The following is a 15584-nucleotide window of genomic DNA, read 5'->3' as shown; positions in this document are numbered from 1 at the left end:
GGTGGTAGCAGGGGTGGGGTGAGGAAGGACAGGGAGAGCAGAAGAAAGAGAGCAGACTGCACACAGAAAGCCTGAGAGCCACCAATGCGTGGACCAGAACGGACAGGAGAGAAGAGATGGGAGAAAGTTGAAGAGTCAGGACCAGCAGTGTGGAACAGATCTCTGGGAAATTTCCTGGCTTCTCAATAGCAATAAGGTGTTCTCCCGCCTGTGACATACCTGGCGCCCCATACATGTCCCCCTCCTCTGCTCTCCCTGTGTAGCCCGAGTCAGCCCCACCCCCGTGCCTGAGGCCCCTCCCCAGAGCCCCGTCCCACTCAAGGACTCTTCCACAGCACCTTCACAGGGCCTGGAAAGTTCAGCTGTGGGTCCGGTCCTCCACTCATTTTAATGGGGAAAAAATTTCCTCTAGGAACAAATACATTTTTAATGAGCCATTTTCTGGCAGATTAAATTATTTTAGTAGTCACACGGAATTTATTAATCCTTTACCATCTGTCATTGTGCCTTATTACAAATTCAAAAACATATTAAGAGCCCCATCACCCACCATCCCGGAGGAGCCGTCAATTTGCTCACAGAAAATGAGAATTTAGGCACAGATATATACTTGCTTTTGAGTGACTTTTAAAAGAAGTATATGTATGTAATAGCACAGCCAACCATCAGGATTAGGGGAAGGCTTGGTCCTTTCTCTTTCTCTGACAGAGCATTCTAAGGATCTCACCCTAGAATACTAGTACTGCTATGAAGGCTGACTTTATTATACTTTTTTTTTTAACTTTTCAATCTTATTTTCTGATTTGAAAAGTGATAAGATGGCTGAGAAAGTTTCCAGCCAGAAAGATAAAGAAGTGTAAATTTGAGGAATGTGATGGGGAATTTTCCTATCTTTCCTATCTATCTATCTATCTATCTGTCTGTCTGTCTGTCTGTCTGTCTGTCTGTCCGTCCGTCTGTCCGTCTGTCCATCCACCTACCTGTCTGTCTGTCTATTTATCTATCTATCCATCTATCCATCCACCCATCTATATCTATCTATCTGTCTGTCTATGTATGTATGCATGTATGTATGTATGTATGTATGTATGTATCTATCTATCTATCTATCTATCTATCTATCTATCTATCTATCTATCTATCCATCCATCTATCTAAATAGGGTCTCACTGTGCAGTTCTGGCTGGCATGAACTCTATGACCCAGAGTTTGTGTAGAACAGGCTGGCCTTGAACTCACAGAGACCGGTCTGCCTCTACCTCCCAAGTGCTGGCATTACGTGTGTGTGCGCGCGCCCTCACGCCCATGTGCCATGATACCTGCCCCTGTCCCTGAGGGAGATTTTTACACTACTCAGAGGAGCTCACCATGGACAAAGCTTCCTTACTGTGTGCCTGGAGACCCCTGACAGAGAAAGAGCAACCCAAGGCAGCTGAGATGCTAGTGTGTAGGGTCCCTGAGGACTCCAGTTCTAGCTCTGGGAATGGGTTGTGGGGAAAGGTCTCTTTATAGAGGGTCCAGCTAAAAGCAGATAGAAAGACTGACCATGCACTGAGCTGTGCCTAGAGCAGGGTTGAGAGGGCCACAGAGAAGATGCCAACCACCCGTGGGTGACAGTTCTTAATTTCCATTATTTTTCTCATCCACCTATACACTCCCACCCAGCCCCAGAGTAACACAGGACGCCTAAAGGTAGGACAGTTATGAATGACAATTGGGATGCCATAAAGCATAAACAGGGGGCAGAGCAGGAGGGAAGGGGGGCTCTCCCACCTCTCAGCCGTTGGCATTTTAGGCAAAATTCCCACAGAAGGCCATAGGGAACTGGTATTCTGGTAGGGGTCCCACCAAACATTTGCCCACATGGCTGGTTGCTCCTTGGCCAAGAGGTAGAGAAAGGGCAGAGATCAAGGTCAGAGGGGCCTCAGACTGTCGCTCAGAAACCTAACTGAGCCAATTATAATACATTCTGCTGGTCTGGACTACAGCTTTTACATTTTGGCGCACTTTGACCCTGAAGCAAGTAGATACCGGGGAGAGTAGTGTTTCAAAGGAAAGAGGAAAGGTGGCCAAGAGCATCAAGAGCTTACCACACACGTCACATCCCCCTGCCTCTCTTCAATGCACTGCGCATTCACGCTGCATGGGTTCAGCTCTGGGTTCCTGCAGTTTCTTTCAGCCTTGCAGCCCCTTGTCTGGTCGCCAGTGTACCCTGGTTTGCAAGGCCCACAGCGGTAAGATCCCTACAAGGGACAAAGATAGATGCTAAGCCAGAGTTGGGCGAAGATCATTTGTCTCCACTCGGCAGCATGAGGATCGAGCATAACGACCCATAGTTCTCTGCTCACATGTGTGTCTCATAACCTCCCGTGCATGCTGGGAAACCTGCCACCAGGTGGGAAGCTGCAACTGGACACACAGTCAATCGAGAACCAGGACTGGAGGTGGAGAAGGCAGGATGGTGACTTTCCAGCACCACCGTAGAAGTAAAGGGGAGAGGCTGAAGGTTGCCGTGAGGTGCTGGGAGGCAAAATGACAGAGTTCACTCTGGGGATAGGGGTTTGGCCTGCTTAAAAGGTTAGGTTAAAAAATAACAGTTCCTTTGGCTTCTATACACACGGTGATGGCTTGCCCTGAGAAGTTCTGATGAGGTAGGTTACCTGGGAAGAAGCAAAGAAGCTGTTGGCTCCACAGAGCACTTCACAGGCTAAAGAGGACTTTTTATTGTTATTATTATTATTATTATTCATTTTTTGAGACAGGGTTTCGCTGTATAGCTCTGGCTGTCCTGGAACTCACTCTGTAGAGCAGGCTGGCCTCGAACTCACAAAGATCTGCCTGCCTCTGCTTCCCAAGTGCTGGGATTAGGGCGTGCGCCACCACTGCCTGACTTAATTATTAAAATAGATCAATACACATAATTTTCAGAGTTGTTTTTAATATCCATTGATCTATTTCATGTGTATGAATATTTTGCCTACATATTTGTATGTGCACCACACGCATGCCTGGTGCCTCCGGAGACTAGAAGAGGGTGTCAGGTTCTCTGGAACTGGAGTTACAGATTGTTAGCCTCCGTGTGGATACTGGGAACCAAATCCTGGTCCTCTGCAGGAGCAGCAAGTGCTCCTAAGCCCTGAGCCATTTTTCAGCCCCTCAAAGTGTTTTTCTTACTAAATATTTTCAGTTTTATTGAGATTCAACTAGTAAATATATATATATATATATATATATATATATATATATATATATATATATCGGGTTTCTTTGGAGGGAGGATGTAGAAGCCATGAAGTGTGTGTGGAAATCAAAGGGCAGCCTATGGGAGTCAATTTTCTCCTTTCACCAGGTAGGTCCCAGGAATCGAACACAGGATGTTAGGCTTGGCAGCAAGCACCTTTGCCTGCCAAGCCATCTCGCCGGCTCAGAAATTGTACGTACTTAAATTTTTCAGTGCGATGATATCTACATTGTGAAATAATTACCACAGTTAATTTACACAGCATGGCTATCACCTCATTGTAATGACCTTTCTTTTTTTTTTTTTTTTTTTTTTTTTAGGTCTTGAACTTAGGGCAAACCTGCTGCCTCAGGCCCCTCAGTGCTGGTATTATAGGTGTGACCTTCCCCCTTTATTTTGAATATTTATTTTACACATAAATACATCTCTTGTTAAGTATGGTCCGCACAACTACATGATGGCACCTCAGAGTGTATTCACCCACAAAGCTCAACTGACTGGCTAATCGACAGTTGGCTGATTTTAGTGACTGTGGACCTCTTTCTTGACTGTCAAGGCCGATGTCCTTTTCCAGTGATTTTTGGAATAATCTGTCAGTTTGTTGGGCATACTGTCAACTCCTTCCTTTTCATGGTTTCTGCTCTTTTTCTCTTGCCTACCCCCTCATCTTGGGGTTCTCTGGAATTCTATCCATTGTCCACTTTTCCTCTCTCTGGGTGGCTTCTTTATACCAAGCTTTGTCCTGGAAAAAGTCTAAAAAGTATAAGTACCACTATGTTCCCAAGCGGTCATAGCATACTGGCAAATGCCTCAGGCTCGGCAGCAGGACTGGAACCTAAGGAGATGTGTGGCCTCAGCAAAATGGCTCAACATCCCTGTGCGGCAGCCTTAATCCGTAAACTGGGCACCACATACTACTGCCCACTCATGGGGCTCTCTTGAGATCTAAAGGAAGTGATGGTGTTTATAGAGGACTTCTGCTTGCAAGGGAATGAGATGGGAGTTAGCCAGCTTTCCCAGAGAATTATGGTGCGTTAGAAAGACGTCTCTTTGTAAACGATTTGGTAACCGAGAAGAATCAGGTTATTCTTTTGTTGTTATTCTACTCTGCTCCATCTTTAATGTTCATACGGTTAATAGGAACTTCCGGAATAAAGCCTGTGTCAGAGTATTTAAATTACAGACTTCCCTAAGTGCTAAGCATTTAAATGAAATGCAAATGGCTTTTTGAAAATTTTTCTTTAAAAGAAATAAAAAACTACTACTGTTTGATGATCCCATAGCTACCAGTAAAATCCGGAACCATTAACAGAACCTAACAGGCTCTTCAGGTGAACGATGCCGAGCTTCTCCATCAGTTTCACTGGCTTTCGCATCCCCGAGCACACCCAGCTCTTGGTGTATAATATGAGGTTTTCCAGGAGGGTTTAACCAAGGAAGGGAGCCCAAGTCTGAGCCTCAGGGGTTCCATCCAGGAAGGTGGCAGAGGACAGAGCTACCTGAAGGCCTGCATTTTTCCATCTTTACTTCCTGCCTGTGGGCACATGGTGACCAGCTGCCACATGGCACAGAAGAGTCTTTGTCATTGCCACCCCTTTCCTGCCATGGTGGACAGGAGCCCAAAGGAGCTTTCCTTCCTTAGCTGGGTTTTGACCATGATAAGAACAGGAACTAATTGTCAACGAACAGTAAAATTTGACAAAGGATGAAGAACTTGGCTTTTTAATATAAAAATGAATTCTAAAATAACTCCTTCAGTAAACAGGCTTTCAGCACAGACTTGCTCTCGTTCTGCCACGAAATGTTACACGTGCATATGGCTTGCGTGTTTGGAGCTACGATCTCCACACCCACCCGCCCGCTTCTGAACCTGCTATGAGAAATGCTTACCAAAGTGTTGATGCAGACAGAGTTCAGAACACATGCTCCGTTTCGACACTCGTCGACATCAGTGCACACCTAGGTACAAAAGTTCAAAGATAGCTCAGGCCACTGCTTAAACAAGAGAGGTGCAGGGTTTTCCTGTCTTGCCACTTCTGGGTGGAGACTCACGGGTAGGATGTCAAGTGAGGATTGATGTTGCTCTCTAGGTATTTGCCCACTTAATCTAACTGCAGATGCTAATTGTCCTCACACAGTTTAAAGCGGTTCAGAGAAGACGACATAACTTATCCACTCCAGGGTCTTACGTCATATTTCCTTTCCTTCTTGCGCAATATCCAGCGTACTTCTGAGGATGCCCATCTCCCTTCAGTTCTGGAAAGTTCTATTTCCAGTCTGTCTTTGGGTCTGCCATCAGATCAACCATGGGTGTTACTGTAATGGCTCCTTTAGGCCCATGGCCTCTCGCTTGTTCTATGTACTTTCGCTCAATTCTGAGAGGTGTTTTCAGACTCTCAGCTTGTGAACTGCAAGTTAGTGGGATCTAATCTGTTTCACCCTTTGAGTGAGTTTTTAAAAACTGTTTTTAACCATATACTAAGTATGCATAATGAGTTTCATTGTGACATTTCATACACGTGCCATCCATTGAGCTATTAAATTCAGTGGTTATACTTTTAATTGGTAATACCCTTTTTCCCTTTCCTAAAAATGTATTTTTATTGAGCTTTTTGCTTATTTATTTTGAAATATTTTTAATGTAAGTAGAATTACATCACTTCCCTTGCCTTTCCTTCCTCTAGCCCCTTTAGGGTACCCTCCCTTAGACATTCCCATGGCACCTATTCTCAAGTTGATAGCTCCTTTTTCTTTGATTATATTTGTTACAAGCACATACATGTATGTATATGCATAAATATAAATAAATAACTCCTATATTTATGGCTCAAAAAACATCTGAAAAGAGGGGATGGAAATATGGTAAGAGCCAGGATATTATGAAATCTTCTGTGGAAACAGTTTCTCCTAGAGATGGCTGCATAAACAAGACCAGAACAATAGCAATAGCGATGGCTATATTAACATGGCAGGGAGGAAATTCCATGGGATCCTACCCCTAGACAAAGAAGCAAGGGCCACCATTGACTGCTGGGAGAGGAATGAGCGTCTCCCAGGTATGAGTCCCATTACTGACTGTTCATTGCAGAGTGGTCAGCCTTGAAGCCACGTACACACACACACTGATAATAGCTTCATCTGGATACTGTTCACACTGGTCTGTTTTCCCTAACAGTACCCTCTTTTCACTGTAGCATGGATCCTTTCTATGTGCTTTATGAGCATTGTGTTCCTTCATCACATCTTTGTAGGAGCCCCGATTTTGCCTTTGGGCAAAATCCCACTGGCCTTGACATTGAGTGTCTACACACTCTGGTGTGTCTTATTGGCCACAGCTCTGCGATGTTACTGCTTTAGTTTTATGCTAATAACTGTTTTACGGGCAACACAGACTTGGAGTTCCTAACTGTAAATGCTGTAAACTTGGTGCTGTCCTGCATGGTAGGCAATTTTTACCTCTGTCAAGCGTGTCCCAAAGCTGAAGTCAAATGTTCTTGCTCCTTTGAGCTACTGATGTTTGTCCATCTCTGTGTCGTGGAGAGGGATGTTCTCTATGCACCTTAGCTTTACATAGGATAAATACATACAGATGAGGTCTCTTAAGTTCATGATGCACATGAGCTGGTGTGCTGACACTGACGTCCCTCACAGCCCTAGAAACACTGCCTTCCTTGATTTCACTGCCCTTGGCAAGCAATTAAAATTTATTATAAAATTCTAGCAAAGTGACTCCTTCATACACACACACAGTTAGGGTTAGAAATCCATATATATATATATTCGTAGTCAGACATCTACTGGGAAGTGTTCCTTACCAGCTTATATCAAGCATTTTATATGACATTTTATCTATTTTCCTTGGCTTAGTCTGAGAGATTTTGTTCTTAGAAGAGAAGCAAAACTTGGCTCATTATCTGCGGGCTGCTTGTCATTCCTCTGTCCGTTGCTTTCTTTTTCTAGCCTGGAAAAGGATCCCCTCCAGAATCCTCTGATAAGCAGCAAGGAAATAATGACCCCCATGCCCTTCCTCAAAGCTAATCACTTCCCTAAGGTAGTAAAATATATTTATAGACCAACCATCTTTAAGGGCTGAAAACATCAAAAAGTACTTCTCAGCCAGTCGGTTAAATAATGACCAGACAGAGTAGAACATTTGGAGATAAATGGGGACTGTCATGCCATACTGAGGTGCTTTCTGGCAATTTACAGCTTACATAAGGAAAAGGGTAGGCGTCCTTGGGGATTATCTCCGCTCGTCAAACCGTCTCATCTTATAGCAACAGCAGCCCTGTAAAGTGATCTCATTTCCCCAAGCTTTGATTTGCCTCTCTGGTTCTCAATTTATTCCGCAGGACAAGATGTCCAAAGGCGATCAACAGAGGAAGTTTGAAATCACACCGCACATCTGTTATTCCACATTTTCTGCTTTCCTAGCCATACTCTGTTATCCCAACCTTAACAGCTTCATCCTTCCAGACTTTAGGGCATACGCTCCCAGAAATGAGTCAAAAATCTTCCCTCTTGGCTCGCCGCATACCATGATATGCCACCAGGCACTGGCTGCTCAAGGTAGTAAAGGGTTATGCCGGGAAGCTGGGGAGTTGTCTGAAATGAAAAGTTCTGCTCACAAACCTGCTTGTTTGTCTTAGCAAAGTTGACCCCGACGCCCTGCACCATGGGCCCCGTGAAGCCTACTGGGCAGGCATCGCATCTGTAGCCTGGAGCCAAGTTCACACAGCGCACACCTGGATAGCAGGGATGGTATTTGCACTGGGGAAAGAAAGTGTTCAGTCTTTAGTTCTGGAACTTTCCATCATCTACTTGCACATGCTAATTTACTCCTTTATATTCTGGGGGCAAAAAAATAATGACAAAAGGAAATTAAAAATTTTCAATTTCATAATTCTGTGTTGAATCCCTCATTCACCCAGTTTGGGTTGCCCTGTTCACTATGTTACAGATTTGTTACAGTCAACATCAAAATAGTCTTTAACCAGTCTCCCTCCAGGGGTGATAAACCTCCCTCCCCACCCCCCTGCCCCCAACATTTCAACAATTCCCTGCATCAGTCAGTAGGGGACTTTCAAATGATTCCTATTTAGCATATGGGACCCTTTCATGAAAAGACCTTGGGAAACTGAGACAGGGCAGGGAGTTTCCACAACTGAATAGCATCCTTCAGGGAAAGGCTGCCTCTCTGCCTTCTCCAGTCCAGGACTGTTCCGAGGCCACCTAAAAGACACAACCTACGAGATGGGTTCTGATATCTATTTTTTTTTTTTTAAAAAAAGCAAACTTTAACTAATGTAAAAAACATGAGCATTTCCTGCACTTTCAAGAAGGAGGAAAATCCCAGCTCACCGATAAAAACCAGATACAGTTCTGCAGACCATGTGCGGTTATCAGTTCTCCAACTTGGGTCCCCTGGAGACCAGCCTAACTTTGTATTACTTGGGGAGGTGGTCAGCCAAACTGATGTTAGCCTGAAGGACCCATCTGAAAGGGGCCGCCCCTCAGCTTCTCTCTTCAGCCTTCTTGCGGGTGCAGGCAAAGGCACATTTGGGGCAGTTTTGCTACCAGCTATGAACACCGTTACAGGACCAGACTCGGGGCTGGGTGACGGTTCTGCTGGTTTCCCCTGAAGCTCTGCCTCTACCGCCTGCATGCTCCTTAACGGAGCTGCTTGGTGTGAGATTCCCTCTGCTCTTTTACTCTAAGAAGCTCAAAGAAAGCTACCACAAGTTCTGGGACAAGGACCCTTATACTGATCGATGTGAACAAATTTCTAATATAGATTTTTAATATTGATTGCGTCAGAGAAACAATCAACACAGCTGTTGGAGTGGGAAGTAGAAACTTTAGCAGTGTAACAAGGTGGCCAAGTAAAAAAGCTGGAAACATGGAGAAAGGTAACAAACATGGCCACAATTGTGTGTTGTGCCTTCCTGCTGCCACCCATGGTGTCTTGGGGACTCCAAGTATCCCTAAGGAAGCAGTTCTTTGCAGCTGGAGGACAACCCAGGTGGCCCCTAATCCACGGGGAGACGCCCCGGGGAGCCCCTCTCTGTCCAGCTGAGCCTTTACCTCATCAACATCAGAGCAGGTGATCCCGTTCCCTGTGTAACCATCCGGGCAGGGGCCACACTGGAAGCCATCCCTGGTGTCTGTACATCGGACGCCTCGGAAGCAAGGGTTGGAGTCACACCGGCGTGGTGGGCGAGTTGGGGGTGCCGGAGGAGCGATGGGCACCAGTGTGTTTGGGGTTGGGGACTGAAAGCTCAGAGGGCCTGGAAAACAAGACCAGTTCAATCCATAGGATTATTAATTCATGCAAATGTATAGGGTACAAAATAAAATTTGGCTTCCTCACGGACTCCTCGCTCCCCCTCTCGCTCCCATCGATTCTTGCGCAGAACGACCAGAAGCTACAGTCATGTGGCCGCACTTCAGATCCTTAGTTAGTCTGCACCGCCCCACTCGGAACGCCCTGGTCACCACAGAAGCACTTACCACAAGCCTGGCATTCAGCGATTGTGTTTCTCAAAAATGATGTTTCCTTGACCTTTAGAAACAGAAGGAAAATATTGCAAAGAAATACTTGATATAAACCAAAATAAAAGCATCCTTGTACGACTGTCCAACAAAGGTTCCCACAGGGCCCGGCGGTGGTGGCGCATGCCTTTAATTCCAGCACTCGGGAGGCAGAGGCAGGCGGATCTCTGTGAGTTCGAGACCAGCCTGGTCTACAAGAGCTAGTTCCAGGACAGGCTCCAAAACCACAGAGAAACCCTGTCTCGAAAAAAACAAAAAACAAAAAAACAAAAACAAAAAACAAAAACAACAAAAAAAGAAAGGTTCCCACAGTACTTATGGAACCTGCGATGGCTCCCCCACTTCCTTGGCCATGGAGGCTCTCTGCAAGCATGCTGCCGTTTTCTTCTGACCGAGCCCTTGGGCTGGTGGGCTGTGTGGAGGTATGTGAGGTGTGGCTCGGGGCAAAGTCCCTCCCTGCCTGTGCGGGCCTGCCCCTCCTCCCACCAACACAGAAAGTTGCTATCATGATATTCAGGCTTGACTAGTGATGGCCTCTGTTTTCTTACCTGCTGCCTCAGAAGATCCTTCACCTCTCCAAGAAGTTGGTTTAGTTGTGTCATTTGACCCAAGAATTGTCGATTGAAGTCTCCTGTAGGAACAACCGAAGGTGAGGAACATTCAGGCAGTTGCCACTTGAGTTCCTCACCGCTAGGGATCAAGTATATGCTCTGCAATACTGTATCACTAAGTCACATCCTTAGTCTATGGCTTTTCTAAGGCAGGGTCTTACTGTATAGCCCAGGCTGGTATCAAACTGGCAACCCTCCTGCCACAGCCTCCTGAGTACTGGGAATACAGGCATGCACCTCCATGTCACATTGGTGACACTCATTTCTAAGTGATTCAAAATCACTGTGACAAGATTATTAAACACGTAGGATATCTGAATTCAATTTATATTTGAATTCAATTTCTGACAATTCATCTAATTTTTCTAACAAAATAATGCAACTGATGCTGCTGGTTGGTTTAAATTTGTGAGTTAGGAAAATGAAAGAGTAGCGAAAAGTCCTTGGCCTGGGCTTTTCCCAAGAGCCTGATTTGTACAGATGAATTCTCTGGGGCTGTCATGCTACCAGCACCCATCTGGGTGAAGGGACCCAGCCCCTTTAGGGGCCTGGACATGTGTCTGTGTTGCTGGGGGTGTGTACACTGCCCGGGAGCCCACACCTGTGCTTGTGGCAGCCAGAGGCTCACTCTGCTGCAGGAAACAGTCTTGTAGGCTGGCCACCTGGAAGAGCGAGCCACGCACCACCAGCTTCAGCTCTTCCAAGAAGTCCTAGGAGGAAACAAAAACAATTGCATGCATACCACAGATCACTGCCGCTGTTCTAAAACCAATGTGCCTGCAGAACCACATGTTGCTAACAGAGTAGCCCTGTGTACTTGACACAGGCATTTACATCATTTCTGTAGGCTCACATTTGCCCGAAAGCCTTGTGTGCCCCACCTTTGGGACTGAAGCAAGTGTGAAAGTAGCCAGTTGCCTAGGAAAACACTGACATCTGAAAGGATGTTTTCCATCACAGTAAACATGCCAGCCTGTGGCAGGAGACTCTGAGGGACTGCCTGGAATTTGCTTATAGAGTTTAGATTACAATAAAATAATGATTCAGTTTGAAGCAGGGCTGTTCTTCGGGTGTCTGGGCTCCAGGTTGTCACAGCAAGCACTGACTTTCTTGGCTACGGGAGTGAGTAAGGCTATATTCTGAGATCACCAGGAACTGCCACGGAGCTGCCACGTTCCTTCTGTCAGGCTCTCCTTGTTGGCCACAATGTCGGTCTCCTGACTCTTTCATCTTATACTCAGGGATTCTATGCGACTCTGACATGTTCATGTCGGCTGCTAACGTGACGTGATCATTGTTGTCTTGAAAATTAAGCTTTTGTAGAGGAATTGTGGTTTTAAAATTTGTCAAGATTCAACCCAGTATCACGTACTGAATTGAATGTCAGGCTGTGTGGTCTAGAGAGGCAGGACTTCAGGTAGTTCCGATTTTGATGGTATCCTCAATGTCTACAACAAGTCAATTTGTTGACGAAGTGGACAGTCTGACCATGAAGACCAGGCTCTAAGGTCCCTGGGATGGTCTAAGAAGGCAGAACTTTGGAGAAAATTTTGAGTATAGTTTGTGTCGACCTGGGGTGACTGGGTCCTGACTTTTAGCAACTGATCTGATTGTAGACATCAATTTTTTAAGTGATCAGCGGCGGAAATGTGACTGTCATTCACTCTTGGGTGATTTGGGGGCCTCGGAAATGAAGTCAATCATATATGTCTAGTCATTAACTGTCTTCTCTATATAAATTTAGATATTTTCTAAAATTTTTAAAAATCAGAACAAAACCCAAAAATCCCAGTAGATTTCAACCTTTTTGGAATTTCTGTTTAATGCTTTCCAACACGATGGACAGAGTTCTAGGAGCAGCTTAGAGTTCTCACCTCACCACCTAAAATGTCACCACAGTCATACAACTGACGGAAGCCTGTGCTTCTCCCCCTGCCTCTGCTGGGCGCAGACAGCACATACAACAAAATAACCAAATGGAAGTATAAAATAAGTGTGGAGGCCCAGGAGACCACGACATGGTGGCCAAGCAGAGGAATCTGGTGACCGGTGCTGGTGTTCCTTCCTCTAGCAGATCAAGAAATGTGACCAGATCTAAACCATCACAAAGGACAAAAAATGGCCACCAGTTCTTTATAGGAATCAAAGCATCTCACAGCTAAATACATATACACATACATAATACACACATACAATACATATATACATATATAATACACATACATATATGCACACATAATACACATACATATATATACACACATAATATACATATTACACACATATATACATATTACATAATCATGTATACATACGTACAATAAAAAATGAAAAAAGTGACAATTTCTATAGCAGGCTTGGTGTTAGGACAACTGAAAACTGCCACCAACATGGCATGAAACAGAAGACAGAGTTGGTGAGTTTTTTGAGACTTCATTGAACATCATTAAGCTAATCTTTGTTAGCAAAAGGTTTGCCAATATCTGTGGAAAGAAAGATGTTTCTTGTGCTTGGTAATTCTCAACCATTCCTGGTTATTTGCATCAAAATAATAAATAATAACTTTAAAAAGGAATGAAAATACATGATTCTATTAGACAAAGATAATTTAGTTAATTTTTGCTACTCCTGTTAAATTTTACAGTTGTTTGAAAAGCCATTTCCAAACAATCTACTTATTTCACCAGACACAGAAGCTCTCAATTTTGACTTCCTATTAAATACGAGTTTTTAAAAAATACTAATGCCTAGGCACCAGAACTTCAGGCTCTGATTTCATTTTTCTCGGGGGTGGGGCTAGCTAACAAATGTTTTGCAATTCCACAAGTGACTAATATATAGCATTGGGCCAGCAGCCATGAGCTGATATGGCTTCCTTGCCACAGGCCTTTGTACCTGGGGCCATGGAAGCCCATTTTCCACCTTGGAGAGTAATTTGTGGGTTCCTACCTGTGGCTTCCTCTGGAATGTTCTCAGTTCAATGGACTCGGGGTTCCGGGCAAGGCCGGAAAATGCTCTGGGGAGCCCGCGCACGGAATCCACCTGGGTGCAGTCTAGGTAGAGTTCTACGGAGCCGGCCTCTCTCTGCAAATTGCTCAGTCTCAGGAGGATCCTGTGGCGCCTCCCGTCAGCCAGCTGCAAGTTGTTGAAAACCACCAAATGGATCTTCCCATCGTTCTTCAGGTAGCGGAGGATGGCTGGAGCCAAAACAAGCAAAGACACGATGAGAGGAAGGGAGGCGGTTCTGGTTAACTGACCTTCTGGTCAGAGGGCTGGACCACTGGACAGAATGTGGGTGGTAACTGCAAATACTAAGTTACCACCTTTGTGTGCCAGGCGCTCTCCTTGGCACGGTGCGGTACCATCAGGTGACCGTCCTTCCTTCTGGGGGGGGGGTGGGTTGGCGAGGATGGAAAAACAGGGGGTGCAAGCAAATCCAAAAATAAACACCACAACTTTAATGAATAGACAGAGCCTTCCCCCATCGTAAAGTCAGATAAAATTCGCGAACGTTCCTAGAGGTCTGCATTCAGTAACTCACCAAGCACAAGTACCCACGAGCATTTCAGGACAATGCGTGCTGTTCTCAGCTGCTGTGATGGCGTAGGGCAACCCTATGAGACTAGAAGAAGCATTGGGGGCAGCGAGCGAAGCTGAGATAAGTGAAGGTGCTTGCTCAGGTCAGTGTAAGCGGCAGGACTGAGATCCGAGCCCCAGCGCCGTGTGTTTCAGGGCGCAGCTAGGGCTTTGCAAGTGTGTCTCACATCACACTTTAGATGTAGGATTGCCCCTCAGCAACCCATCCCCAACAGTCTAGAAAACAGAGACTCACCACCGTGACCTTCCTTTCTGTTCTCCCAAACGCAGAGCTATCCATCTTACTATGCACTGACTAAAGAATTAAAAATTTCTGGCTTTCAGCTTTGCGTTTTTGTTTTCCATTGTTGTCTTGAATATGCTAGGACCTGAGCTGAAATCTGGTCCTCAAAGCCAACCTTTTGTGAGTGGGACTTGCTGCATGAGTTTTGCTAGAAAGACTAAAATGATTTGTTTCCAAGATCTTGATGAGCCTGCCAAGATAATTCCAGGTGCGCGCGTGCGCACACACACACACACACACACACAGAGCGGGGGAGAGAGAGAGAGAGAGAGAGAGAGAGAGAGAGGGAGAGAGAGAGAGAGAACTAAAATTAAATTCAAACCAATATTTTAAAAAGGAAAGAACATTCATTTCAGGGCCATAGAGACGACTCAGTGGATACGCATTCTTGTTGCCAAGACTGATGACTTGTATTATCAAAGTGGAGAACCAATTGTTAAAATTATTTTCCAGCTTTGATGAGCACAGCTGATGTACATGCATGAGCACACACAATAAATGATGTAATGTAGTAAAAATGCTAAATAATATTCATTTAAAATCTTTCTGTTAATGAACACTTTGCACAGCATGTGCATCTGAGAACGGTGGGCTCCTTAGATTGAAGCACAACCCTAAACCAAGTCCCTGTGAGACAGTTCCGGAGCTGGGCAGATGGCTCAGTGGTTAGCACCGGTTTGGGTTCCCAGCACCCAAATGCCAATTCATGATTCTCTGTAATTCTAGCTCTGAATTCAGTGTCCTCTTCTGAACTTTGTGAATGCCAGGCACACATATGGTGCACATCCATACAGATAAACGCAGCAAATAAAAGTAAATCTTTGTAAAAAAATAAAAGTTTTATACAAAAAGAATAAAAAGATGTTCTTGGTATTTTATTGAATAAAAAACAAAGGGAAGCTGAAAGTATATCATCTTTCAGAAAATGTATATATATATATAAATGCATATATATGTATATAAATGCATCATTCCAGAGAAAATTGTCAGTGCTAGTTGCATAATTTCAGAGTGTCTCATGAATTTTTTTCTTTTTTGTTCATTTTCAGTACCTAAGTTTTCTACAAGAAATATCCACTATTCAGATTTAAGAAAAAAAAAAAACATGAAAGTGGGGCCGACAGGATGGGTCAGCTGGTAAAGACACACACTGCTGACAACCTGAGGACCCAGGCTGTGGAGTGTGTGCACATGCATGTGCACACACACATACACACATCCCAAAATGTAATACATTTGTATTAAAAGTGGAAACTAGAAGCTAGTACACACATCTCAGTCCCTTGTGCTATTGATCCCT

The 15584-nt window shown here is 44.8% G+C and overlaps 1 protein-coding gene across 2 annotated transcripts in view; it reads right to left on the bottom strand.

Moving 5' to 3' along the window:
• Positions 1–15584, bottom strand: part of Thbs4 (thrombospondin 4) — a 46160-nt gene that overhangs the window by 15168 nt on the left and 15408 nt on the right. For both annotated transcript variants that reach the window (XM_057789523.1, XM_057789524.1), the window contains 8 exons: positions 13354–13601; positions 11006–11114; positions 10342–10424; positions 9752–9803; positions 9326–9528; positions 7874–8011; positions 5132–5200; positions 2091–2243 (listed from right to left, as the gene is read on the bottom strand). In XM_057789523.1, coding sequence (XP_057645506.1) covers positions 2091–2243; positions 5132–5200; positions 7874–8011; positions 9326–9528; positions 9752–9803; positions 10342–10424; positions 11006–11114; positions 13354–13601 — 1055 coding nt within the window. The remainder of the gene's footprint in view (positions 1–2090; positions 2244–5131; positions 5201–7873; positions 8012–9325; positions 9529–9751; positions 9804–10341; positions 10425–11005; positions 11115–13353; positions 13602–15584) is intronic.

The sequence above is a fragment of the Chionomys nivalis genome, chromosome 15 (genome assembly GCF_950005125.1).
Source record: "Chionomys nivalis chromosome 15, mChiNiv1.1, whole genome shotgun sequence".
NCBI classification, from domain to species: Eukaryota; Metazoa; Chordata; class Mammalia; order Rodentia; family Cricetidae; genus Chionomys; species Chionomys nivalis.
The sequence above is the reverse complement of the archived record's forward strand: the minus strand, read 5'-3'. Positions and strand labels throughout refer to the sequence as shown.